The following is a 27,988-nucleotide window of genomic DNA, read 5'->3' as shown; positions in this document are numbered from 1 at the left end:
AATTACATATTATAAAACACAAGTTATGAAAAAACCATTTATCATTTACCATACAATAAGTTGATAAAGGCTGGGGAAACTAGAACAAACACTACTATGTCATACTGAAAACAACAAGAAAATGGCTTATTTCATTAAAAACAGTATAACCATTCATTTAAACTGAATGACCAGACTTGCTGTCTTTAGGAAACCCAAACTTGAGATTAACAAAAATCACAGTATATTTTTAACATTATACTGTTAAAAGCTGGTGGGAATTTTAAAAGTTCATTTTTACAGCTTTTGTAAGCATACAGTATTACTAAAAAAATGACTTTTACTAGTAGATTCAGCAAAACAGATGAAGGAATGTTCCAACCGTGGTTTGAAATTATGCATTACGATCCAAGCGAACATCAATTTCTCTACCACTGATTTTTATGCCATTCATTATTCTGCAGGCTTTTTCAGCTGATTCTGGGGAGTCAAATCTGACTGTTCCACAACCTTTTGACTTTCCATTCTCCATTTTTATTTCTGCAAACATTACATGACCTGTAAAAGAAAAGTTACAGAATTACTAGTCAGTTTAAATGGGTTCCATTTTACTATACATATTTGAAATTCCTCATAGCCAATGAAGTAATGAGTAGCGTGGCTTAAAACCTTAATGTTATAAAAACAATAAAACATGAGATCATTTTGTATTATGAATATAACACAATTCATAAAGAAATTATCATATTTTATATTATGAATACAATTCATATAGAGTAATGAACATATGTATACTAATGTACATATATATTAATATATATAAAGTTGGAATTGAGATAAATTTCCTTAGGACTTAATATGTTTTATTTGTGTTAAATTCCTAGCTTCTAGTATTAACTTTATAGTAATAAAGACTAGTTAGCTTAAAATATTAACTCATCATGACCCCAAACATATATTTAATCAAAATTATCTTTAGAACAGAGTTTCTCACTGCCCAGTATCCCTAATCATCCTTCTCTTTATCTTCACTTTGCTTCTTCATCTCATGGAAATAAGAGTGAATGCTGAAAATCTAATTTCTATCAGGCCACAAAAAGCCCCACCACATCTGTTCTTTTATAGCAATACCAAAGCCATTTATTCACTAACACAGTTTGGACTCAAAAATCTTAAGAATGGCATCATATGTGTTATGGAAGCAGTTATGAAAGAGAACACTGATTAAAATTAACAAAGGTAAAAACAATGATGTTAATAACACAAAGGAGAAAGAACCTCAGAGCAGTTTCTCAAAATATAAGAAAAATCAGACATTTCACAATTGTTCCTTACACAGTTAATATGACTGCTAATTCTAAAAAGTGACATTTGAGTACAATATTAGAGTTGTAGCTCAGCATTAGAGTGCTTCCCTAGCACCCGTGGGGCACTGGGTGATCATCAGTACCATATAAAAACAAAAAAATAACGGTGCTGTGTCCATCTACAACTAAAAATATTTTTTTAAGTGGCATTTGAAATAAATTCATATCCTTTATCCAAATACAAAGCAAACATGAAATCTGTAATTGAAACCAGAATACTAGCAAGTAAAAGGGGGAATTATTAATAATTATACATAAATAAAAAATGTAAAGTAAGACTATATTGAGGCAAACTTGGGAGTCATGATGACCCAATCCAAACAGGTCTTAAATTTAGGATGTGACTACAATAGTATTTCCCTCCTCTCAAGATGTATATGTCAAAACAAATCAAACTAGAGGACTTCAAATATTATAGCTGGTAGGTCAGTATGAGTTAATTTTAATCTGGCAAAAAAACATACAGCCAGACATATTTAGCTCTAAAAAGGGGCAAAAATTGAAGAAGAGTAAAGGTTTTTTGTTTTTAAAAAAAGGCCTGTCAAACACTTGCATGATCCCTTTTCAGATGAGAGAATCAATTTTTAATCTTAATACATGGTTAAGACTATTTTCTTGTTGAAATCTTGATCTGAATTATCTCCTATCTGTAGCACCCTGAATTACTTTTTTACTTTTGTTGTGTTTTTTTTTTTTCTACCCCATATTATTGCATTTCCTTTTAAAACCACTAGTTGTCAGTTGCTCATCTTCTTGGCACTAATTAAATGGTCTATGATGATAAATATGTAACAAATGATAATTGTTACACGAAGCTAAAACCATAACACAGGTCAGATAATTCTTAATGTGCCCTCAAAGTTTTGATAAAACAAAACTACTATCTAGAGAAATCATGTTTTAATGGTTAAAGTAGATCCAAATAATATTTAGTGCACAACTGATAACATGAAAAAAAAAATTAATTAAAAAATAGTAACCACACTTTTTAGTAAACACAAAATTAAACTGGGAGATAGATAAATGTAATAGATATATGTATACATATGTATACATCTACATATATATACACACACACATAAATTGAAATAAACATATATCTACATATATATGAAGATCTCTTTAAGATGTAGTACTATTTCCACAGTCCTTATGACACCTTGAAAGCTGGTAACTGAAAAAAAGCAAGTCTAATTACAGAAGCACACCTTGGTAAATGGCAGTATTTTATAGTGATTTTGAAATGGATTGTAGAGAATTCAAGGGCTTTAAGATTAAAGGTTCTTCTTTATTCTAATTTTATCTAAAAATTAAGGGTTTTTCTAAGTACTTCACACAGATTTTTAAGCAACAGTAGGGTTCAATCAAGGAAGAAATCTTAAAAACTTCAAAGGAAAATGTGTCCTATTTTTTGCATAATCTGTCTCTCCATCTCCAGGACAAGACTCTTTTAAACAATTCTCTTAAACTATGTCCCTCAAGTTTAGGAACCACACAATGACCTCATAATGATCTTCAGCCTTTCTAGATGACAAGAACCCTCAGCTAAGATACCTGAAATTTTTTACAGTTTGGATATTAAAGCTATATAGCATGACCCACAGATACTTGTGTCACAGTTTAGTGTATCCCCCCAAAATCCCAGTAGGATAGAAGCAGAAATGTTTGTTAAGTTTTCCAAGTTTCTTTCTACTGTTATAAAAATGCTAATTGAGGTATTTTCCAAAGTTAATTAATTCAAAAGAAAAAGTTAATTTCAAATAATCAATTGAAATCAGACCTAACTTTTTAAATGCTCTAAGGACTCAACAAAAATAAAACTGATACTTTTAATAAGAGTGTAGGACAAAATAGTATGCCTAGAGAAATCAATAACACGATTAAACTCATTGCTGTTATATACAATAGTTCTAGACATTATTTATCTTACATTAAAAGAAACTTCTACTTTATTTAACCCAATCTATTAACGTCAGTATACTTTCAGAATTGCTGATAAGAGCATATCTAAATATAGATCAAATTAAAGCAGCTATAAATGAGCAAATAGTTCAACAAAATCTGAATAAATAAAGCTATAACATAACCACAGGAGAAAAAAACAAAATCAGACATTCTTCCGTAAGAAAGCATAATTACGATATAAGGGACCAAAAAAAAAAAAAAATTGGGTGTTTCTTCACAACAAAAAAAAAGTGCTTCCACCAATGAATTTTCTTTACTTATTATTATTTTTACTATTATTGGATTGTTATTACTATTATTTTACAAAATCCACTAATCATTCTGAAAAAAGTAAATGTTGTAGTCAATAAAACCTACCACAAGTCACCATTCTATGCAGTTAACCAGCACACTAATAGTAGAAATGTTACACAATGAAAATCTATAGAACAAAGTTATATTTGTTTACATGGTTTCTAGAAGGAAAAATTGAGAATGAGCCTTCCCTGCATTGCAAGTCTAAAATTTTAAGAGTCCTGCATCATACTGAGCCAAAGAAGCATATAAACAACAAAGGAGCAAGTTTGGAAAACTACCTATTTGACCTCATTAACTGAACAAGAACTGAAAATGTGCACAAACCAAACTAATGTGAGGTCCAACTCTAAATAGGTTAGTTAATTTATTGATACTCAACTTTCTTATGCATTTCTTTATAAATGCATGTTACATAAGGCAGGATAAAAAGAGATTTTACTACAAAATAATGTGTGTCTTACTGGCCTGTGCTCAAAAACATCACCTTTTAGGGGCTTACTGGAATTAGGAGGAAGAACTGGGAAACAGCCATTATACTTATTTATTTCTCCTCTTGTTAAATATAAGATCTGAAAACTTTTCCTGAATTATAAAAGCTGAGAAAATTATATATTGAGGGTAATACAACCCATAATATAATATTTCCTCAGCCTTTATAATTGCTCCATCAAAGAGAATTAACTACTAGAGACATTTTAATAGCAGAGGGGCTTGCCAGTAGGTTCATTTACTGGAAGATATTCTTTGGGAGAGATGCATAGAATACCACTAACCTGTTTTTCAGAAGCAAGCAAAAGTATAAACTTATTCACCCAAAGCTCAAGAAAACAACAACAAAAAAGCTGCCTTTTAATGTAAAAAAGGCCATTACTGGCTTGAGGCAAGTTAAAAGAAACTTCTCATACTACAAGAAGAAAAAGAGAAAGAACAAAAAAAAAGGATGGTTCAATTCAAACAAGACAGGTTTAATATCTATATTTGTCAGTATCTGTATATTTGTTTCCATATAATCATAACTTATTTTCTTTGCTATCAATACAATTTAAGGTTAAAAATAGAGAAGATGATAGGAAATTTATAAGTATGGCATCAGCTTACTATAAAATAGAAATGTCAGAAGCTTTTACAAAAGAATTGAAAATGTAAAAATCATTAGTCTTATATACAGACTAATCAAAAAAAGGGATGTAAGAATAGAGTTAAGGGCTGAGGCTATAGCTTAGTGGCAGAGTTGCTTGTCAAGCATGTGTGAGGCCCTGGGTTTGAACCTTACCACTGTATAAAAAATAAATAAACAAAAAAAAGGCATGCTGTCCATCTACAATTAAAACAAACAAAAATAACAGAGTTTAAAAAAATGAAATAAAAAATAATAATTTATAACCACTATTCTATATAAACAAAATATTGTACAAAAATTTTTTAATGTAGATTTGGATAGTTTTTCTTTTCAGGAAATGTCTTTCAATTGCTGACCTCATGTCAAAACAATGCCACTCCATCACTAAATCTGCTTTATCTATTATTGACTTAATAAGTTTTCTGAAATAATAATTAAGGTGTTACTAATACCCTTGATCTATTAATGTGGTATAATAGAATAACGAAACAACTTGCAATACTGCACAGAAAATTGGTCTCATTCTTGATAAAAGGATTATGTCCAGGCTGGGGATGTGGCTCAAGCGGTAATGCGCTCGCCTGGCATGCACGGGGCCCTGGGTTCGATCCTCAGCACCACATAAAAATAAAATAAAGATGTTGTGTCCACTGAAAACTGAAAAATAATATTAAAAATTTCTCTCTCTTCTCTCTCTTTAAAAAAAAAAAAAAAAAAGATTATGTAGATCAATTTTTCCCATCCTTGTTTCTTCCTCTGTACTGTGCCACCTACAGTAATATGATTTTGCTTTTTCTAAATCCAAATCAGGCAACCTTAGGTTCAAATCAGGCAAACTTAGGAAGTGATAGGTCAAATCCTTGCCAACCCCTTTCAATTGTTTTCCAAAAGGTTTACCATTATAGAAATTTATTCTGACACAAACATCGTATATACATAAATATTTAATTGAATGTATTTGAGCAAAAGTAAACATTTTTAACATATATTATGACCTTTGGTCACAGGAAGAAAAAAAAAAAAAATGCCACTCCAACCAGAAGCCCACCAAGAGCCCTAAAGTTTTCTGGAAGCCTTGCCTTGCTTATACCTGACATCAAAAGAACATGTGTTACCTTATATATAATCAGAGATATGATAAATTATGGTATAATGGTGTATTAAGAATTGTAATGCAAAAATAAAAATAAATTTAAAAAAATTAAAACAAAAGAACATGTGTCTATAAAGGATAAAGAACAGTCACCTCAATACTGCTCACATTTTCACTGTCATTTCTTTGCCTTGCTTTGCTCTTTATCTTATTACTCATGTCTACTGTTTAAGATGTCTTATTTGGAGTTTTTTTTGGTTTTGCTTTTCCTGAAAATACAAGAACAGAGATTACCTATACCTGCTGCCATTGTTCCTCATAACACTAAGGCCCTAATATGTTCATGTCACTGTGGTCTATAGGATTCATGGCCAGATGCTACTTACTCATTCTGATAAATGTACTTACTCCTAAAAACTATGAACACCTTGAAAGAACTTTACTATTTTGCTTTCTCTTGGCTGTATTTACTAGTTGATTTGTTCTTAACAACTTTTTTATGAAAATAAATATTAAGTTTCCCATCCATAAATTTTAAATTAGTCCAAAATAAAAGGACAACTAACAAAGGGAGCCAACCGAACATCCTAAACAATTCACACTGTATGTTCTGAGGACTGGGGTATCTGACTTTGTTCACCTTCAAAGTGCCTAGCAGACTGCCAAAAATATAATATTTTCAGGCTTAAAGAGTGAATGAATAAATAATTAATAAATGAAAGATCTTCTCAGAATGCTTATCTTATAAAACATTTCATAAACTCTTAATATATGTACAGAGGCAATGAAAGGTGCTAGGATAAAAAGACAATTCTTGCCCTCAAGATCTCCATCTACAATGGAAGAAAATGTGAACAAACAATAAAAGCTGTAAAAAGTTAGATCAAGAATCCAGTAGATACTATTATCTCTGAAAGTAGCTCACAAAGGCTATTTTTATGGAAGAACACTAAACTTGTCCCTTTGTGGCCTTAAAAAAATTAAAGATATATTCCAAATATTTAGCCCTTTTCATCATTACTTGCTACCTACATATCTTACTATTAGGAGTATATATTCTGGGATTCCATGTAACATCAGGAAATCTATTTCTTTGTGCCAATTGCACTAATTCGTTCATCATAATTTACAAAAAAAATGATAATTTTATCAAATAAAATTTGATAGCAAAAATAAGTATGGTATATAAAAGGCTCTCTTTTAAAAGTAATAATCCATCTAATCTTCTACAGACTTAAGGAATACATTAAGGTTGGATAGGTAGTGTCATTATAGCCAATAATGATTTACAAAAGAGCCACCAGAACATATGGTGTTTACAGCATTACTAGCAGTGGATTCAATACTACCAGCTAAGTGTCTTGTGTCTTGTAGAAATAGTGTGTACAGAATGGCTCTCACTTATTAACTACATATCAACTGGATATCAGCATCTGAGTGGGTCATTCTGACTCTACTCTTAAAGAAGGAAATTAATACACTGCTTATTAATATACTTCATGAGGAAAAAACTTTTAATGTAAACAATGATACATTTTCAACTTTTTTTAATTTTTTTTTTTTTAGTTGTAGATGGATACACTCTATTTATTTATTTTTAGGTGGTGCTGAGGATTAAACCCAGTACCTAACACATGAGAGGCAAGCGCTCTTCCACTGAGCTAAAGCCCCAACCCCTATATTCAACTTTTTAAAATTGGGTAACTAAAAAAAAAAAAAAAAGAAGAAGAAAAAAAAGATTTACTGACAGGATAACAGGCTATTCTCTAAACTTCAGTATTTACCAGTAATTTTCACTTGTTTAAGTCAGAAGATAGGAAAACAATTCATTTATTTGAAATCAAGTTAGACCTGGAACATTATCCATACTATTCAGGAATAGATACTAGCTATCCATACTATTCAGGAATAGATACTAGGTCAAGTAAAGGACTTAATACAATGTTCAAAAATTTCAAAACAATTTTTTCCTTCACAATAAATTAAACATATCTACGTCATTAGCATACTTACCACACTGACTGAATTTCTCTTTGAGTTTCTGCCAAGTCAAGTCAAAAGGCAGCTAGAATGAAAAGAGGTATTAGTAACACATATACAGGGGAAAAAAGAATTTTAAGTATCCTTTACCATTTACTTGCTTACATTTCTGACAAATATCTGGTTGCCTTTGGAGCCTATTCTGTCTCTCATTCCGCTTCCCATTGGCCCCGATAAAAATCCTCGATCCATATCGATGCTCCTTTCCAGTATAGCTCCTATACCTGGTCCCATTCTATCAAAGCTGGAACTCATGCGGTCTAGTCCCATCCCCATTCCTCCAGTCACACTGTTCATGCCACCCATTCCACCACCTGGATTTTCAAGAAGGGCAGGGGGGATTTTAAGAGTTTTGTGTTTTTGTTTCAAAAACAAAAGCAGGAGGAGAAAGGAAGGGAAAAGGAGAGAATCATTTATGAGTAAAAAGGGAAGAGAAAAATTCATTTACATAATTAGATAATATACAAACAAAATTATTTTCAGACAGACACTATAACAATTTTCAAAGGAATAGAATTTAACTTGGTATATATATCTGGTTAGTTGAGAAATCTTAATTCTAACTACCATATAAATACATTTACATATATCTATAAAATTATATTCTGATCATAAAAGTATCATATTATGTAAATATTCTATTGCTTTATTAGATATTATTCTTACTCCTTATTTTTACTTTCCAATCATACTAATAACAACTTAGAACAAAGATTTAAGTAGATAAGTTCAATTATTATAATTCCAGCATATGTCTTATCATACTCTCCTACATAATTTTAACTTTTTCATCTCAGTATCTTCACCTCTGTTTCCCATATAATCATTCTTTTAATATCAATTCAAATTTCAGTATAGAAAAACTTTCAATTTCACTATTATACAAAACGTGGTGAGAACAAGAATTAGCATTGTTTCCTTTTAACCAAAGCTTGGGAATTTAGCTCCCGGTTCATCCCTTCTTCATTTTTAAGCATTGATTTTATTCACTGAATATTCTACTCATATTCATTCTTAAAACTTATCTTTTCTTTCTTGTATCTAACACATGAAAAATGTAAAAATATCACCTTCAAATTGACTACTTTTTTCAGTTAGTAGCAAGTATAAAAATCAGGGAAACAGAAGTAAAAGACTGAGATAAAAGAAGAAGGTAAAGATGTTACAATTAACAGAAAAAGGGCCAAAGCTACAAAAATGATGAAAAAAATGAATAAAACGAGAAGAAAGTACAATGAATTAAATGTATTTAGCTAACAGGTCTTTAGAATTCTCTCAGAATAGGTCTAGTAAATTGTATTTTCTGCTTGTGAAATTTAATCAATTAAAGAAAGTCAATAAAGTAGGGAAGGTTCAGGCAGCAACACAGTTAAAAAACTAAGCCTTTGCTGGGTGCAGTGGTACATGCCTATAATTCCAGCACTCAGGACATTGAGGTAGGAGGATCCCAATATGGAGGCTAGCCTGGGCAACTAGGTAAAACCCCCATCTCAAAAAATAAAGGTTGAGGTGTGTGTCTGTGGTAGATCAATTACCTAGCAATCACAAGGCCCTGGGGTTGGTCCCCAGCACCTAAAAAAAAAAAAAAAAGAAAAAAAAGTGCATGCTTTGACAGCACATAAACTAAAATTGGAACAAAACAATTAGTACGGTCCCTATGCAAAAATGACATAAAAATTTGTGAAGCATTCCATACAAAAATAAATAAATAAACAAACAAAAAATAAGCCATGTGCCATGTGTTAAGGCTTACTATAAGGCCTAAAATATGGTAGTTTAAACAGATGGGAGATATTCAGCATTCTCCAGTATTGTCAGAATTCTTGATTCTATCATGGGAAAAGGTTTAAGAAAAGAAGAAATAATAACTCCTTAAACCTTATCCCTCAAGTATTATGTCTGCATCTACCAAAACACACAAGATGTTTATAGATAAAATAAGGTAGTCACTAATAGCTGCTACAGAAAATAAAATGCAAACAAGGTTGTCACTAAAGCAAAAGTTGCTCCTGATACACAATCAGAGAAAAACTCATATTCCTTAGGTGGAAAGATGATTCTTGGACTGGCTTATAGTTAACACATAATCTGGTGTTAATTTGGAGACATCAAAGAAGTAAAATTTAAACAGTTAATTTACAAATTTCAAACAGTGATCAGAGAGGCTTATTATTAGCTCATTAATTATTAACGTTTCTCAAATTACAAGAAGACACATAAACATAAGAACAAAGTATTACTATACTATAATCACAACTCTTACAAAGTCTTTGTAAGCACTCAAGTAAAATTTAAACCTACTTATTCCAGATCCTACTGGACCCATGTTAGAAGCTCCTATTCTTCCTGCAAACCCTCCAATCATTGCACTGCCTAAACAAGGATGGAAAGATAATATACTAATTAATTTAAATAATCATATTTTAAAATTCCTAAGGTACTAAGCTCTCAGAAAACACACAATAACTGAAAAGTATAAAAAATTATTTCAGAAATAGATTCTAAAATATATAAGATACTGAGAAAAGAGAGCTAGTACATTAAAATCCCTAAAGTGTTTTCTTCAGGTAATAAATTATATGGAACACTATAAACTTCTGATTTTTCACAAAAATGAAGAGAACCCCCATTTCTTAAAATATAACCTGAAAAAAGGAAAAGGAAGCATTCAGCCAGCCCTACCAAGTCTACCAAAGGAATCTCCAAAGCCTCGATTTATTCCAATATCACCACGTCCAAAATCTCGCTCCATGCTACTAGTCATCGCGCCACGGTATAGCTCTGAAAAGATTGTGCAACAAATTAACTCTTTTTCAAGTACATCAATGCATGGTAAACCATTCAGGAACATATCTAAACTAAACTGAAAAAAGCAAAAGTCATAAATACAAAATAGTCTATGATTTACCCAACTTACCTCACACACCACACATACAATCCCCATTCCTGCCATGCCTGTCCTTATCCCCTAGTGCCCATATGCCTTCTGAAGACATCTATAGCACCCATTCCTAAGTGAAGAAGGGAGGGGGGGAATTTCAATAATAAGTAAAAGTAAAATAGTATATACATCCTTCTATATATATTTACCTACCTCCCATTCGGCCAACTCCACCAAATCCTCCCATGCTATTCATTGCTTCCAGACCACCAAACCCAATTCCTATGAAATAAAGATTAATTCTAAGATTTGACTGTCAGTTATATAGCTGAAAGGTACAGTTTATAAATGTCAAGTCTCACCTATAAGCTCTTTATCCACCCTACTTTGTGTAGCTACTTCATTTAACAGATTGCCTTCTCTTAAGTATACACCTGACTCAATTTCTTCTAGCATCCTTTAGGATATGAGCCAAAAATAAATTGTGACTTTTCTTCTTAGAATTCTCAACAAAGTTTCTAGTTTCTAAAAAGTGGTGATGGAAACATGCAAAAAACAAATACTTATACATACCTCCTCCAATTCTATTCATTCCTCCAAAACCTGGACCATCCATTCCCATACCTCAAATAAAATACACAGTATGTACTTTCAGTGCATCTTATTTCTATGACTAAGAGTGACAAAATGTATTATATAGCAAAACAGATATCACTAGTCACAATGGAACACTAGGGAAGGAGCCTGATACAAAGAGATGGAAAGTGCTATGCCAGAGTAGATTATCTAATCATAGGTCTCCCAAAAGGCCTCTTTGAACAATAGACAAGAAACCAAAATTCAGTGATCACACCTACAATATTCAGTTTATTCATAAATGAGCAATCATTTACTTTTCATAACACAGAAATATTACCATAGCTTTAGAGATCAGGTGAGGAAGTAAGGACTCCTCTAAAGAAGATAGTTAATAGAGTAAAAAAATTAAAGAATACAAATAGTGTGTATTTAAGAAGGTGAGGGTATGATAAGTCTAAGGGTAAAGGAGAAAATCTGGATCAGAATGATTATCATACCTACCCTTATAATTTAAAGTGTAATTTTATCATGTCACCAAAAGTAGGAATTTAACAGCAATTGTAAGTCCATCAAATAAAAAAGTAATACTGTAAGTATGATATGGGGACCTCCAAGGGTCCAACAGGTCAAAACCACTTCAGTCATCAAATACTGACATCATTTGATTAATTTTACTCTCATTCTCTCATGTGCATAACATAAGGTGTAAATATCTAGAGACTAGATGATATAGATCAGCAAACAATGCAGAAATAGATATAATAGCATGGCTGTCTTATACTAAGCTAAACATGCACAACAAAAATACCACTTTTCTCGCTTTTTTTTTTTTTTGTACTGGAAATAGTTTGTTAAATATGTGCTATATTATATTTTTGTATGTATTATACATAGTAAATGTAATCTTTAAGGTTAAGTTTACAGTCAGGGTTAATTATTGCTATTTTAAACAAATATGTAAATTTTTGTAATTTCTAGGTTTTATAGTAAATATTGAGAAACATAACCACATAAACAAAATCACCTGGGGGTTTTTGACAAATTTTAAAAGCATAAAAGGGTCTGATACCAAAAAATTTGAAAACCAATCTTTAAAAACAAACAAAAGTTAGCCCAAATAAAGCAATCAAAGAGCTACCTAAAAGGCGACCTTCCTAACTAAATAAACAAATTTAAACTGCCTATAACAGCATTTCAGCCCTTGCAAAAAAAAAAAAGGATACCCAGATACCCAGAATACACACAGCACTATGTTGAGAACTCTCCTTCTGCCTTAAACATATTTCAATATCCACAGTGCTAAAAAGCTAGCTATAACATGACTGGTCCCAGAGAAGCACTCCTGAACTTTGCCTACCCTCTTGCACGTTAACTGCTCTCAAGGTCTCATTTCTTTTTCACACTGAAATGACATCCTAAATAGCTCTAGAGGAGTCCTTTAAACATTATGACAAACCAGTAAATGTAAGCCATAATATAGCAAACATATCATTTAAAAAGAAATAAAGAATACTCACCACTTGGACCTAAATTTCCCATTACACCACCTATGTTCAATTGGCTAGCACTAATAGGCTGTCCACCTGGACCAAGTCCCATTCCAATGCCTCCAAGACCACCTAAAACACAAATAAGAATATTACATGTAAGCCAGGTATACTAGTGCACTCCTATAGTCTCAGCAGCACAGGAGGATCAGTAGTTCAAAGCTAGCCTCAGCAAAAGCAAGGTATTAAGCAACTCAGTGAGACCCTGTCTCTAAATAAAATACAAAATATGGCTGGGGATGTGGCTCAGTGGTTAAGTGCCCCTGAGTTCAATCCCTGGTACCCTACCCCCACCAAAAGAAAAGAATATTACATACATGTGTATGTGTGTGTGTGCCTGTATACATATATACACACATACGTACATACATACACACACATACACACACAATATTCAAAAACAGATATACACCTATAGTAGTATTTCTAAAATTTTGCAAATTTGTAAATAAGAGCTCTGGTTCTGTTTCATTTAGAAAACCGCATACTGAAGCCTTGACTACTATATCATTTATTCATTCATTCATTTGTTTATTTTCTGTGGTGCTAGGGATTGAACCCAGGGCCTTGATTCATGTGAGGCAAGCACTCTACCAACTGAGCTATATCCCCAGCCATGTATCATTTATTAATGAGAAATATTTTATGAACATAACAACAAAATGCCATAAGAATTTTTTAATAATATCACTTTATAAATGGCATACTGAAAATGAGCATCTTGTCCAAATTTGTATAAGTACTTAAAATCTTAGCATTAAAAAAATTAAAATACCATGAAAGCAAAATATTGAATAAAGCAAATATTACCTGGTTTTATCTTCAACATAAATATTTATTTACGTGTACATGGTATTTTAGTGTTTTCACATCTATTATCCACAGACTAGCAATTTTTTAAAATTTTAAGTTACTTATCATTTTCATTTAGCAATATGATTAAGCTAAGACTAGAATTAAAGTCTTCTTTCTTTAAATCCAGGATTTTTTCTACTACATCTCTTAAAATAATTGAAAATTCACTTTATGAAGTATAATTTGATGACCTTATAAACAACAATACTAACAACATTTGGATGGGGATTGTTTTATTCTACTAAATCTTGATATGGTTTTAAAACATTCTTGCTAAGTCAAAGTAGCAATTACTAAGTCTTGGGGTCTGAGAAAACCATATGCTCTATTTAATTTTTTAAAATTAGAGTACAGAAGCATGTCATATTAAATTGTAAAGATCAAAATGAGGAAAATTATTCTTTTCTCATTCAATCCCTAAAAAATGGTCTACCTGAAATCAACAGCACATCTCACCCTCATTCAATGCCTATCCACACACCATCTTTTCATCTCTATTGTCATTCTTCACTAAAAGGAACCAGGACTTCTTAAAGACAGCCCTGTCCCATTTCTTTGGAATAAGAAAAATCAGAATGAATCTGGGAAACTGTTTTATCAAAAAGTAAAGACTACCAGAGGCTGGGGTTATGGTTCAGTGGTAGCACGCTTGCCAAGCATGCATGAGGCACTGAGTTCAATTCTCAGTACCATACACAAATTAAAAATAAATAAATAAATAAGGTCCATCAACAACTAAAAAATATTTTTAAAAAAAGTAAGACTATCTGAGGCACGGGGAATGAGGAGGATGCCACATGCCAAGTTACAGTAATTTGAACAAAGAAAGAGTAGAAGAGAGGAAGGTAGAGACAAAACAAATCTGGAATATATCCCCCCATAATAATTAGCTTAATGAAAAGAAAGGGATTCTGTCAATATCCGAGTTCACATTATATTAATAGAAAACAGTATATAAAAATTTAAGTCCCTAAAAGAATAAATGTAATATTAAAGTATGAACACAATAGGACATTTTTGATCTAAACAAATAGAAGAATACCAAAAATGGAGAAGTGAATTGGAAGCCCTTACACAAAACAAGGATCTTAAAAGATGACACCTGACTGACTAGGTAAACTTGGGGGAAGGACTGCCGTATAAAGGGATAAAGAAAGGGTAATACTCAAAAGACACGTGGCTGAGAATTGTCCAGAATTTACTTTATAAAAACTTGATGCTGTGATTGGGAAAGCCCAACAAATCCTAATCCAGACCCACAATGTCGTAAAACTGCCAACTGAAAACCAAGATCTTAAAAATCATCTCCATGAAGAGCATACATCACCCAAAAAGAAAAGATAATTCAACAGATAGCTAACTTAAGAGTAGCAATGGAAACCAGAAGACTGGAAAATTTTTTAAAGTGCTAAGGGAAAATAACTATCAATCTTAAACTATCTTGGAAGACATTTACAGGCAAATCAAAATTGAGAGAACTTAATAACAACTGATCCTCTCTGAAAGAACTTGTAAAATATACACTTCAAAGGGAAAAAGTTAGTACCAGGGTCTGTGAAAACAGAGCAATGATGAGACAAGAAAATAGGGGGAAAAATGTCTAATTTGTTGGATTAAAGGGGAAAAAAAAGAAATATAATGAAAATACTGAGCAACAATAGCATATAAAAAGTGATTACAAGTACAAAGTATTCTAAGGTTATTCCACAACTTAGAGAATAGTTAAACTAATTTCAGCTTTATATAGACACATTAAAATATCTAGAATAACTACTTTTAAAAAATAGGAGAAAAATTACTTATTTGTAAAACAGAACACAAAATAAGATAATGAAAATTAATCCAAATGAACCAATAAATGTGAATAATTTAAACTATTCAATTTCATAGAACAGACTTTCAAAATAATATTTTTATAAATCAAATCCTAAATATAATACTGCGTATAAAGGGTATATCTAACACAGTAAATAATAAAAGAGCAAGAAAAAGATAACAAATACGAAACAAAATTGTTGTACTTACCTTAGAGGACTTAAAGGTAATTACTAAAGATAAAAATTGCTATAATGATAAATTAATTCACTAAGAAAATATTATCAGTTCTAATCTTGGAAGGACCTACTAAATTAGCTTCAAAACATTAAAAAAAAAAAAAAAGACAACTGTCATCCTAATGAGAGAATTTTATGACAAACATCTTTCAGTAATTGCTAGCACAAGCAGACAATATTACCCGTAAGGACTTGAAACAATTAAATTAACAAACTTGACTTAATGGACACAGAACACTGTACTTACCAATCACACCTGGAATATTTATAAAAATGTGCCACATGATAGGCCATTCATAATGTAAGTCCAAATTAATTTCAAAGAATCACAATCATATAGACCATGCTCTCTCACCACACTGAGGTTATAAATTAATAAGATTTTTTAAAAAAAGAACTCATGCATTTGGAAATTCAAAAATCTTATTTTCAAATGACTCAAGAAGTCACAGTGCACTGGACATGGTGGCAAACGCCTGTAATCTCAGCAGTTGGAGGCTGAGACAGGAAAATCGTGAGTTCAAAGCTAGCCTCAGCAAACCAAGGTGCTAAGCAACTCAGTGACATCCTGTCTCTAAATAAAATACAAAATAGGGCTGAGGAGGTGGCTCAGTGGTTGAGTGCCCCTGAGTTCGATCTTTGGCACCCCTCTCCCACAAAAGTCATAGTGCTAATTTTAAAATACTTTAAAAATTGAACTATTATAAAAATAGTCCACAGCAGAACTGGTACAATAACTAAATTTATAATTCTAACTACTTATATTAGAAAAGAGAGGCTAGAAATTACTGAATCAAGCCTTCAACTTAATTAGTTAGGATAAAAGAATAAACCCCTAAAAATTATAAGAAAGGAAACAATAAAGCTAAAACGAAAAATTAAACATACTAAAAACTTTGCTTTTTAAAAATACTAACTAAAAATGACAAATTTCTAGTAAAACTGACACAGAAAAAGAGAAATTATAAATCTTCAGAATTCAAAAGGACCCAGAACTATGGATATAGCAAAACTTTTAAGAGGCAATTTTAGATCAATAAACTTTAAAATGGAAAAAAAAAATCCCAAGAAAAATAGAAATTACCGAAACTGACTTAAGAAGAAACAGAAAATATGACCTGTAGTTAAAAAATCTTCCCCCAAACATATATGAAGGCCAGAAAGTTTTACTCATAATTTCTAGCAAATACTAAGAACAGGTAAATCTACCAGGAAAAAAAAAGCAAGCACTCCCCAACTCTGTTATTTCTAATCATTAAAAATTAGAATAATCTAAAAAGCAGAAAAATGTATAAAATGCAGTATTAGCAATTAAAGTGAAGACTCTAGAGCTATATCTATCAATAAAAAAAATCTCAAAAACAATTTCAAACAAAAAAAAAAAAAACAGGTTTAATAATATATACAGCTGATAAAACTACCAAAAAGAAACAATATATTTTATCTTAAGTCTTCCGTATCAATAGCACCAAAAATCACACTAAATTTTAAATCCAACAAAACAATTCTATGCATTATGAATGTATAAATGTGTAGACAAATTATTAAAATCTAAATGATAATCATGGCATTCCTAAGTTATTTCCTTTGGGCAAGATGTATGTTGGAAGGAAGCTAGGGAGGAGGGAGATTCTAAGCTTTAAAAAATTTTATTTAGTTTAAAAAAAATCAAGGGCTATGGGTGTTATTCAGTGGTAGAGCACTTGCTTAGTATGTGCGATGCCCTGGATACAATCCCTAATACACACACACACAAAGCATCTAACAGTCACAAGAATAATTTTATTGTAAATATTTTATATTAAAAACTTTAAAAATAACCATAGAAGGTGTAGTGAAAAATAAGAACAATAGTTAGTATTTATTGAGTACTTGCCTTGTGTCAAAACTATTCTAAGTGCTTTACACATATTAACTCACATGCTACTTATGCTACCCCCTGAAGAAAGTACTACAGCATTAATATCCCCATTGTTCAAGTAGGGCATTAAGACACAAGATGTTAAGTACATTACACTATTGTTTTATAATCCTTTGGAAAACAACTGGATAACAGTAATCGATGGGCATGTCTTGAACTAAACACCTATAAATCTACTTAAAAGATACCTATCTTAAGGAAGTAACCAAAAGCATATCAAAGATCTGTATACAAAAAGGCACATGTTACTCTGTTAGTTATTAAGAGAAATAAAAGCCAAAGCAGACAAAATATATAACAGTAAAGCAGTTATAGAGAATCTATATAACAGATTAACAGTCAATAAAAACATTTGGGAAGAATTTTCATGAAAAAAATGCTTATACCTTATTGTTAAACAACAAAAAAAATTATACAGTAATTTGACTATATAAAAAAATATACACAAGAAGGAAAGAGTGGAACAAAATATTTTAAAAAGGTAATATTTTTGTGGCTGAGTTAACATGGTAATATTACAGAAGAGTTTTTTTCCTTCACATGTATAAACTTAACAAATATTTTAATATGCACTGCTTATATAGTCAGGAAACACAACCAAATAAGAAAAAAAAGGACCATAACATTATATTCTGTCCTCCTAATCAATTTCACCAAACTAATCTCTAAAACTCTAAACTAATCCCAAGGGAACAATATGGATGTAGGCCCCAAAACCAAGTTTTGCTTAGTACATAATAAAACTGAAAAACAATGGAGTGTGTTGTCTCTAAATAATTCCTTTTACTTACGTGGTAATTGTGGTGTTTTACTATCATGTGAACGGTAGTCTTCATGAGGGACAGACTTGTCATCCTAATTGCAAAAAAGTTTATTATATGATTAATATATTACAAAATAAGGACTGTAATGTTGAGGATAGCAGATAAAAGATTTTAAAATGTTGAAGGTTTAAAGTGATATATAAGAACTCACCATTTTCACATGCATAGGTCTATCAAATAAAAACTGCCCATTGAACATAGCTGTTGGTTCAGTCAAGGAAAGACAGATGACTGTAAAATTATTCTTGAACACAAGCTAATTATATTAGTAAAGGAGTCTCCAACTAGCTCTAACGTTTTAATGTCTTTAATATTTATTCATACTAGTCTCTTCCACACAAAGAAAACTCTAATTCTTTTATTTTTATAAATAATATATTCTTTTAACTGAAAAAGAAAATAAGGCTTCATCTAAATCAACTTCATTAATGTACAATGTAGTACATAACTGTCAAAAGCATGTGTATATACATACAATTAGTTGGTAGGAAGGGAAAGCAGAAAAAAGTTCACACCAGTCCTGTACAATATGGCTAATTCAAGTTTTAAGAGTGACTTTAGTAGTTGGACATACTAAATATTTTATGAGCTGGAGACTAAAGTCTAACAAATTTCTAAGCTAAACAACCTTAAATTCCATAACCCCCACAAAATGGTATCAAGCTTCTCCAACTTCATTAAACAATGCTAAGTGTAAATCAGGATACAAATTGCTTGAACTGCTTCAATTGCTTGCTCAAAAGTGACAGTGCCCATTCCTCTGCTCTTTCCATCTTTGTCTTCTTTAATATCTGCCCGCTTTACAGTTCCAGCTATGCTGAACACTTCCTTTAGCTTCTTCCAACCAACTTTGAAGTCAAGCTTAACATAAAATTGTATAAAGTTACACACCTAATAAATCTCTTTCCCCATTTATATATACAAAATAATCTTTTCTAAACTCTCCCAAACTATAAATAACTATAATTCACATTCAATAGTAGACCAATGATGTTCAAATAAAACACGAGTTGCTTAAAAATCAGTTCAGTCACATCTACATTATTCCATATTCTTATTATTTTAATTCCCAAAATTGTCTCTCAACTGCTCAATCCTGCTTTCTACATATGAAACTTGCACATCTACTTTTACCAAGAGAAATTCAGATTTGGGAATTATTGTCCATGTCACTGACTTTCAAGAGCTTAGAACAAATAAACCAACTGCGACATGCACATTCACAAATATCAAGTCCACAAGAATGAAATCCATTTACCAATATGAATAAAAAGGCATATAATTAAAGTACATAATTTCAAGAAATGCTCAAATGATTATAAATTCCACAGTTCTCTGTGTAAAAAATTCTAAATTGTATTTAGACTAATCACACACATGTAGACTTAAATTGGATTTGAGCTTAAAATAATTAACTTCATTTACTTTAGTTAAAAATAAGCAAAATGTTCTATAAACCACTCATCTAATTAAACAATCTCATAAATGGAACTATGCATCTGAACAATAAAATTTTAGACTAAAACTTACATTAGCAACAAAAATTGTAGAACCAAGTCTACCAGCCTGCAAATTACTGATAACCTCAGGAGGAATGTTTGGATTATTGAGAATGGAAGGTGGTAAATTCATCAACCCCGATCCCATATCAGGGACATGTCCTCCTGGAAATGATCCTCCTGTTCGTTGCAATGCCCTACGAGCATTTTCTCCGTCAGGATCCTATAACACACATTGAATGTTAAATGCCACTAAATATATCAGTAAATCTACAGAATTAAAATAACAACTTCAAATTTGACATTAGCTAACCCTCAAATTATTGACCCTCTTGAGAAGTGAGATTTTTGTTTTGTTTTCTCATCCAGAGAACTGAGTCCCATAAAAACCTGTGGACAGACAAAAGATTTCAGTCTCCAGGAATGGCAATTAAATACCTCTTTCCAAGCACTAAAGTCACTTAAGAACTTGAAATTAGTTTAATTTTGTCCTCATTCTAAAGTACAAGTATGACATATACACATCATACACATAAATGCACATAACTCAAAGAGAAGCAAAACACTTACTATGATTCTTTTCTTTCCAAAATGCAATCATGGTGAAGTCTCACCACTGGATGACCAATGGAATGTCAAATTGACAATCCAAAACTTTCAGTAGTGGAATAGACTTACAAAACAAGACTTTCAGTAGTGTAACAGAACAAAACTCAGGGTGGGAGGGTATTATAACTGGCAAATTTCATTACTGAACAAAATACAAGTATCCACCTTCTAACCTCTTATCTTCCTCAACAACGATTATGATCTGAGACTGGAGCAAGGGAGAGGTAAAAGAAGGCTAGTGTCCAGTGAAGAATGATAGAAAACTTTTCTTTAAATTCATTAATTTTATAAGAGTAATATCCCATTGTAAAACAAAACAAGAAGTTTAAAAATACTTCTCACTCATCCCTCTAGGTAGGATGCAAACAATACATACCCCAAACAAACAACAACAACAAAAAACAAAAAAAACACATGAACACACTGATAGATAACCATCTGCAATGACAAATAATTATGTTAAACGACCATCAATTCTACTCTGCTGGCCTCACTCTGAAAATATTAATAAAAACAAAGTTGGATGACTTTAACAAATTCCCTAAGATGGCCAGAAAGTAAATGCAAGAATAAAATTTTTCTGGCTTACAATAAACTACTTCACTACTAAAAAATAAAAAAAGATTACAAAAGTAAAGACATGTTATCAAACAATGCTAATAAAATTTAAGTTAGAAAATGTTTCAGGTTTGAAGATGCAAAAATATACACAAAAACAAAACTTAAAATAGTGGTTATCTATATGGGATAAAAAAAACAGGAAGGAAGATGCTTCTTGAACTATTACAGTTAGGTTGCTTGGGCTTAACATTAATAAAACATATGGCTATATTTTGTCTTTTATATACAGGTGTATATATAAAACAAATCACCTACTATTTATAACTTGGTTTTTATTCCTCTTTTCCTCTTGTTGTCCTCCTGCCGATCACTAATTGCTATTGTCTACCTAATAGAGGGTCTATAAATACATTTACAACTGCAACTAATCTCTATTTAATTAAATGGAAAAAAGTAATTTTTAGATTTTTTTAAGGAGCATGGATATATACTTTTCTTGGACTTCCATTCCAGTAGTAATTCTAATCACTTACCCCAACCACCCATGGTAAATTAGATATTCCCAAAAAAGGGACTGCCTTTAGTGATTTTAATCCAAAAAAATTTAATTAAATAAATCCCCCATCACTTAGTGAGGCCAAATTTGACCATTTTTTCCTCTGAAAAATAGTTAAAAATAAAGGCATTCTACATCAACTTGGACCATATAATTCTATTTTGGGATCTGAAATATAGAGGATCTACAATATGGTAAAATTTATAAGAACACAATAATATGGTCTCACTTTAGCATGCAAAATACTCTTTTTTTTTTTTTTTTCCCAATTAAAAGCAGAAGGCACTGAGATTCCATTATTTGTCTCCAGAGGAGATAGTGAAAAATCAAACACCAAATTGAGGAAAATTATTTAGGATGCTAACAATTCTGAAGCACTGAGACTGACTTATGCAAAAGAGCCACCAAATAAATGGCTGCCACAAACTACAAAATCTAAACCTTCTCTATCAATTGTCCACATCCCTGTCAAAAAAAAAAAAAATTTAAATAATAACCCTTAGGCTTAAACAGTTTCAGAATATTGAAGCTAATTCCAATAAAGGGACATGAGATACACATATAGTTGATAGCATGGCCTTTAATTTCACTCTATGATCAAACTCAAGAACAGGAAACCAAAAACAGAAAAAAAAAAAGAGAGAGAGAGAGAGAGAACAATGAGTCCTGGACGGGACTAATAACAATCATTATTTTTACAGCTAATATATATGAGACAGTTAAGTATTCTGAACACTGCATTAAGGGCTTTATATAATAGTATCACAAGTATAAGAAATAGCTAATATTAATTAAATAGTTTACATATATTAATTGTTGGAGCTAATTATTCTCAAGGTCACTTACATCTAACTAAGTAGTTTTTTAATGTATCTTTTGCTTACTCTTTCCTCAACTTATACTGCTAAATTCTATAAAAAAGAACACTTCCACTTTAGGGTTCTAGTTCAGGTTTCAATAATAGAATTATAACTCCTCTTGAATTTTAATCTCTAAATAACTTTATTAAAATGAATACCATGCTGGAACCATGGCGCACCTGTAATCCCAGTGGCTAGGGAGGCTGAGGCAGAAGGATTTTGAGTTCAAAGCCAACCTCAGCAACTTAGTGAGGCCCTAAGCAACTCAGTGAAACCCTGACTCTAAATAAAATACAAAATAGGGCTTGGGATATGGCTCAGTGGTCGTTAACCCCCGAGCTCAATCCCTGTTACCAAAAAAAAAAGAACAGCACAATAAGGTTGACCAAATTATGCTGTGCACATGTGTGAATGTAACACAATGAATTTCACCTTTACATATATCTATAAAGTACTAATTTATAAAAACAATAAATAGATGTGGGGAAGGCCAGTGGAGTAGAGGAAGGAGTGTTTGGAAACCAAAATGGAGCAAATTACACTGCACATATATGTGATTATGTCAAATGACTCTCACTATTATGTACATCTATAATGCACTAATAAAAACATTCTAAAGAGTGAATAACAATTTTATTCAAATCCATAATGTATGCATTATTAAGCAAGATTTCACTGTCAACTACAAAAATATCTATTCTATTTCTCAAACAACAGAATCTAAAAACTGAAAATATCTAAATCAATTAAAGTCAGCACCTAAAGTCTATCATGCTTAAATTTCTGAGTCCTTAATTCTTCTAAAATTATGCACCTCTGTAACAACTTGGAATAAATCAAATACAGGTACCTACTTAAGGGCAAAAAGAAGTCATATACAAGTTAAGACTACTATTAACAGATAATGCTTTAATAAGCATTTATGCTTACATTACAAATACATTATCAAAAATGAAAATTCAAAGAAAGCATGATCCTATAGTCAAATGTTTAAATTTCAAATATAAGAAATCTTACCTCTTTAATATTAAGGGGTCTTCCACTAAGATCATATTTGTTCATAGTTTCTAGTGCTTTCTTTACAAATTCTTCATCTTTGAATTCAACAACACTTAATGGAGAAAAAAATTATAAGAAATGTTTATGTACTAAGATTTGCTTCCGATCAGAAGTTTAATTTGACTTAAGATACTTAAAAAAAAAAAAAAAAAAAATTCTTACCCACAACCCTATATCCAGGTAGATTTGTCAATATATGCAAAAGAAAAAAAGTTTTCAATCAGTAAATGAAGTTAATGGCAGATTCTAACATTTAAGTTACCAAAAATAATCAATAATACAATCACTTTTCATCTTTTTAACCACCAGGCAAGTGATCATAAATTTTCTGTAAATTTTTAAGTCTAACTATTGAAACAACAGAATACATGTAAAAACTTGGAGTACATTTTTACTTTCAGAGGACTTTTCTTAAAAGTTAAAACTAGTATCTCTGTACAAATTAATCAACAGTAATTCAAGGAACTCCAGTTTCCCATGTATATGACCTGACATAGTCACAAATATTTTCAATAGAAACACTGGGCATAATATATTTTTCAAATCTAATCACATCAAAATCGCAAATAAATAATAATTTTAGTAAAGTTCTCCATTAGATTAAAACTGGCTGTACACAATAGTAACCAGTTATAAATATTTTTTTAAAAATCACCTATGCTGAAGAGAATCATTTTTTTAAAAACAATTCCTTGTCATTACTGTTCAAAAAATTCCATTTGATTGCAATGACAAAGTTTTTATTTCTCATGTATTCAAACTGGTTTATGCTAATATAGTTAAACATTGTTAAGGGCTTTTCACTGTATTCTTCTATACATTGCACTCTTGTTGCTAAAAATCAAAATCTACTATCAACCAAATCCTTCTCTATCAATTTAATCATCAACAGCATTCATACTGATTGGCAGAACACTGCCTCTTATGTAGTCCTGCAGGCTACCAAGTTAAGCTTTTCAATAAGTTTCAAAAATACATTCTGAATTAACACCTTTTAGCTATAGGTCTCTCATAATCTCTTAAGGAATATTATCAATTCAGTGAGTTTTAAAAGATCCTTGAAGACATCAAAATACAACAAAAAAAAAAAATCCTATATTAAAATCTTACTGGCTAGGAAGAAGCATTACCTTAAGAGCATTAGAAAAGTGAATGCCCTTTATGAGCATTTACAAAACCCATCCCTTCCAGGCAGCTAGTTTGGTTGGTACAGGTGTCAAACTTGCTAGTATAAAGCCTCAAATCTTGCATAATAAAGTAAAACAAAATGAAACTTAAGTTTCCAAAAACTGGTACAAGTATTATACAAAAAGTAAACTGCTGAGGAACTTTTACACCTCAAGCAGATATTGCCCACAGCACTTACCCTTGATTTTCCTTCCGCATCCTTAAAGAGCTCCACGTATGTAACCTCACCAACTACATAAGACATACAAAAGGAAGATACCAAGAAACAATACATTTAAACACCAATATCTTGCTTTACTGCACACCTGTGCACAACTCTACAGAAAAGCACCTATTATTCACCAACAATCAAAACCAGACCAACATACCTCCTCAAATGGCTATGTAAATTTGACTGATTTTCAGAAATGTACATCATCCACATTCTCTAAAAAAAGCTAACAACCATATTAACCTAATTCATACTACAGATCATATTTTGGCCAGCATGATATAGTTGGTGAACAAATGCACATATACATACAAATGGCCCCTTAGCCTATCATATTAAAAAAAAAAACATCAACATTGGCACTTTTCAAATAACTTTGATCAGCCTACACACAACAGCTGTTTTAAGGTGACTTTCTACCTGAATGTCTTCAATCATGTTTGCCATCAGTAAACTAAATTTACAAGTCATGCTTCACAGCAAGCCACACACTTTCTAAATAAAGTCAATGAATAAAACCAATCAAATAGTTGTCACCTTACAACAGATAATACACCAATGCAATTTTTTTTTAATTTATTAGAAGAGATCAGCCTCAAAGCCAAGTACATAATTTGCAGGACTGTTGAAACTCAATTTTTCAAGAGATAACAGAACTATCTTTTACAAGATCAAGTATTAAAGTTATTTTTCCCCAAAACCAACCATGTATATAAGATGAAGGTTTTCAGATTATTCTGAAAACAAAACTGCAACAGCAGTAACGCAATTTTAATATAGAACTGCAAAGACAGCATCATGGCAGTCGTGACAATGCAAACAAAATGAATTCCACAGCCAGATTCCAGACTCCATCAAGATAATAACAAAACAGCTTTTGGAAAAAAAATAATCAGACCTTATTATTCATACATTAACACTCTAAATGTATTACTTAACTAATGCAATAATCCTTTAAAAATCTATAAAAACTTCAACTAGACAAAGCAATCGCTTTAACAAAATTCTTGGTGGCATGCAAATGCTGGCTCACTACTATCCCACTAAAATATCAAAAAAAAAAAAAAAATACTTTTATCCATACTAGTGTGTAATGAAATTGTGTCAAGTGAAAGAAGAGGAAAAGATTAATTCATACATCAAGAAATAAAAATCAATTTTTTTGAGTCTGTGTGGCTAAGAGGAATAAAAAAGTTTTGCATAGTTTCTTCCCCTTCCTACATGAAGATCATCCAGCAGTGGGTTATTTCAGAGATAATTACCTTTTTCTCTCATTAGATCTTTAATAGCTTGCCATTTCATGTCATACGGGATGTTGCTAATGAAAACTCTGTTACGATTTGGACCCTTCTTTTCTCCAGTGCCCAAATTCTTGTCTTTTGAATAAGGATGAAATCTATTGGCCTTCTTATTTCCTGAAGATTTTTCTTTTAAGTCAGATTTTTCTTCTTTCACTGATTCATCATTCTCCCTAAGAATTTTAAAAACAAAACAAAACAAAACAAAAAACACCCTCATTTGTGCTTCTAATGGAAGTCTATATTAAATAATTCATATTTATCAATTCATAAAACTTTCCACTAAGCTAGACTTTAGCAAAGCAACTAGAAAGTGAGCCTGACAGCTTTGATATTACCCAAGACTTTTCAAAGCAAGGATTTGGCATGAGGGCAACAATGATCACTCCCCCCCCCCCCCACAGTAAATAGCTACAATCATTCAAATCACTCAATTTTCCCCTCCATGTACTTATACTTAATAAAGTGTTATTGGACACTGTGGGGGGGGGGTGATTCTACAGTATATAAAACTGCCACTTTTAATAAAAAATTAACTTTCTGGCTTCGTTAAAAACTCTAAAATTGATACTGGAAAAGTTTACCTCTTAAAGGTTAACAATTTCTTCCCATTTCACCTTCCTCTAAATGTATAGCTATGCTATATATCTACATATATACATATTATACATTCACTTGAGATTCAAAATTTTTCTATTCCCAACTCTGATAAGCAGAATTTATAAAGTATCCTAATATCTTCATGTTAAAAATTTTTCTGGGTTTTAAACAATAAAATAGAATAGGCACTTCATAGAATTATTTTTTTTTATTAGTAAGATTACCTACGATGAGGGCATAGGGTAGAGGAAAGAGGCAGTCACTGAATGCAAAATGAGCGAGACTGATAAATCTTTTTCATGAGGCCTAACTGGAAAAGCATTTCATTTATGAGATTATAATCACAATGCAACTATTATGATGCTACATATCAAACTTAAGATATGGTATATACTTAAGACAAACCCTATAGATATAAATCTGGATTTATATTTTAAAATGCAATTTACTTTTCAAAAGGATCTTTTTTACAGAAGTTATAATAAATTTCTTTTAAGGCATTACTCTGATGAATTTAAAATTATTTAATTAACAAAACATCAATTTTAAAGCACTTTTTATAAACATACTAATAAAAATTTCCAGGAACCAGTATGAGGGAGCACACCTGTAATCCCAGCAACTCAGGAGACTGAGAAAGAAGGATGGCAAGTTTGAGGCCAGCCTCACCAATTAGTGAGACCCTGTCTCAAAATGGGGGGAAAAAAAAGAGCCAGGAGTGTACCTCAGTAGTAAAGCACCTCTGGGTTCAATCCCCCAGTACTGGAAAAAAAATCCACCACAAATGGTCTACCAGAAAAGTTGCTAAAATCAAAAAGACACATTAGTACCAAACATATTTTGACACCTTTTCAGACCTTGATAGGGATATCTTCACTGTCAAACATATTCCCTCATCAGAAATAGCATGACCTACATATCTTTTCTCTCATATGTAGAAGATAGAGAAGAATAAGAAAAAGAAAGGTGGGGAGGGAATAACTGGGAAATAATATTGGCTGAATTATAATATAATTGTATGTGTG

At 31.4% G+C, this 27,988-nt stretch overlaps 1 protein-coding gene across 4 annotated transcripts; it reads right to left on the bottom strand.

Moving 5' to 3' along the window:
- Positions 1 to 206: 206 nt before the first annotated feature.
- On the bottom strand, positions 207 to 27,377 carry Myef2 (myelin expression factor 2). 4 transcript variants are annotated; one of them, XM_015480099.2, is made up of 16 exons: positions 26,328 to 27,363; positions 25,033 to 25,085; positions 23,829 to 23,836; positions 23,625 to 23,718; positions 20,053 to 20,244; positions 19,230 to 19,383; positions 18,674 to 18,723; positions 18,490 to 18,553; positions 12,839 to 12,940; positions 11,316 to 11,366; positions 10,956 to 11,024; positions 10,544 to 10,642; positions 10,163 to 10,234; positions 7,967 to 8,175; positions 7,835 to 7,886; positions 207 to 537 (listed from the first exon to the last, which is right to left on the bottom strand). In XM_015480099.2, the coding sequence occupies exons 1-16, from the start codon at positions 26,581 to 26,583 to the stop codon at positions 374 to 376; spliced, it is 1,689 nt and encodes a 562-aa protein (XP_015335585.2). In that variant the 5' UTR covers positions 26,584 to 27,363; the 3' UTR covers positions 207 to 373. The 4 variants fall into 4 exon arrangements, with proteins under 4 accessions (XP_015335585.2, XP_048649525.1, XP_048649524.1 ...); XM_048793568.1 differs by lacking the exon at positions 10,163 to 10,234 and having other exon boundaries at positions 26,328 to 27,370; XM_048793567.1 differs by lacking the exon at positions 11,316 to 11,366 and having other exon boundaries at positions 26,328 to 27,367.
- Between the last annotated feature and the right edge of the window lie 611 nt (positions 27,378 to 27,988).

The sequence above is a fragment of the Marmota marmota genome, unplaced genomic scaffold, assembly GCF_001458135.2.
Source record: "Marmota marmota marmota unplaced genomic scaffold, marMar, whole genome shotgun sequence".
NCBI classification, from domain to species: Eukaryota; Metazoa; Chordata; class Mammalia; order Rodentia; family Sciuridae; genus Marmota; species Marmota marmota.
This window is presented reverse-complemented; position numbering and strand designations above follow the sequence as displayed.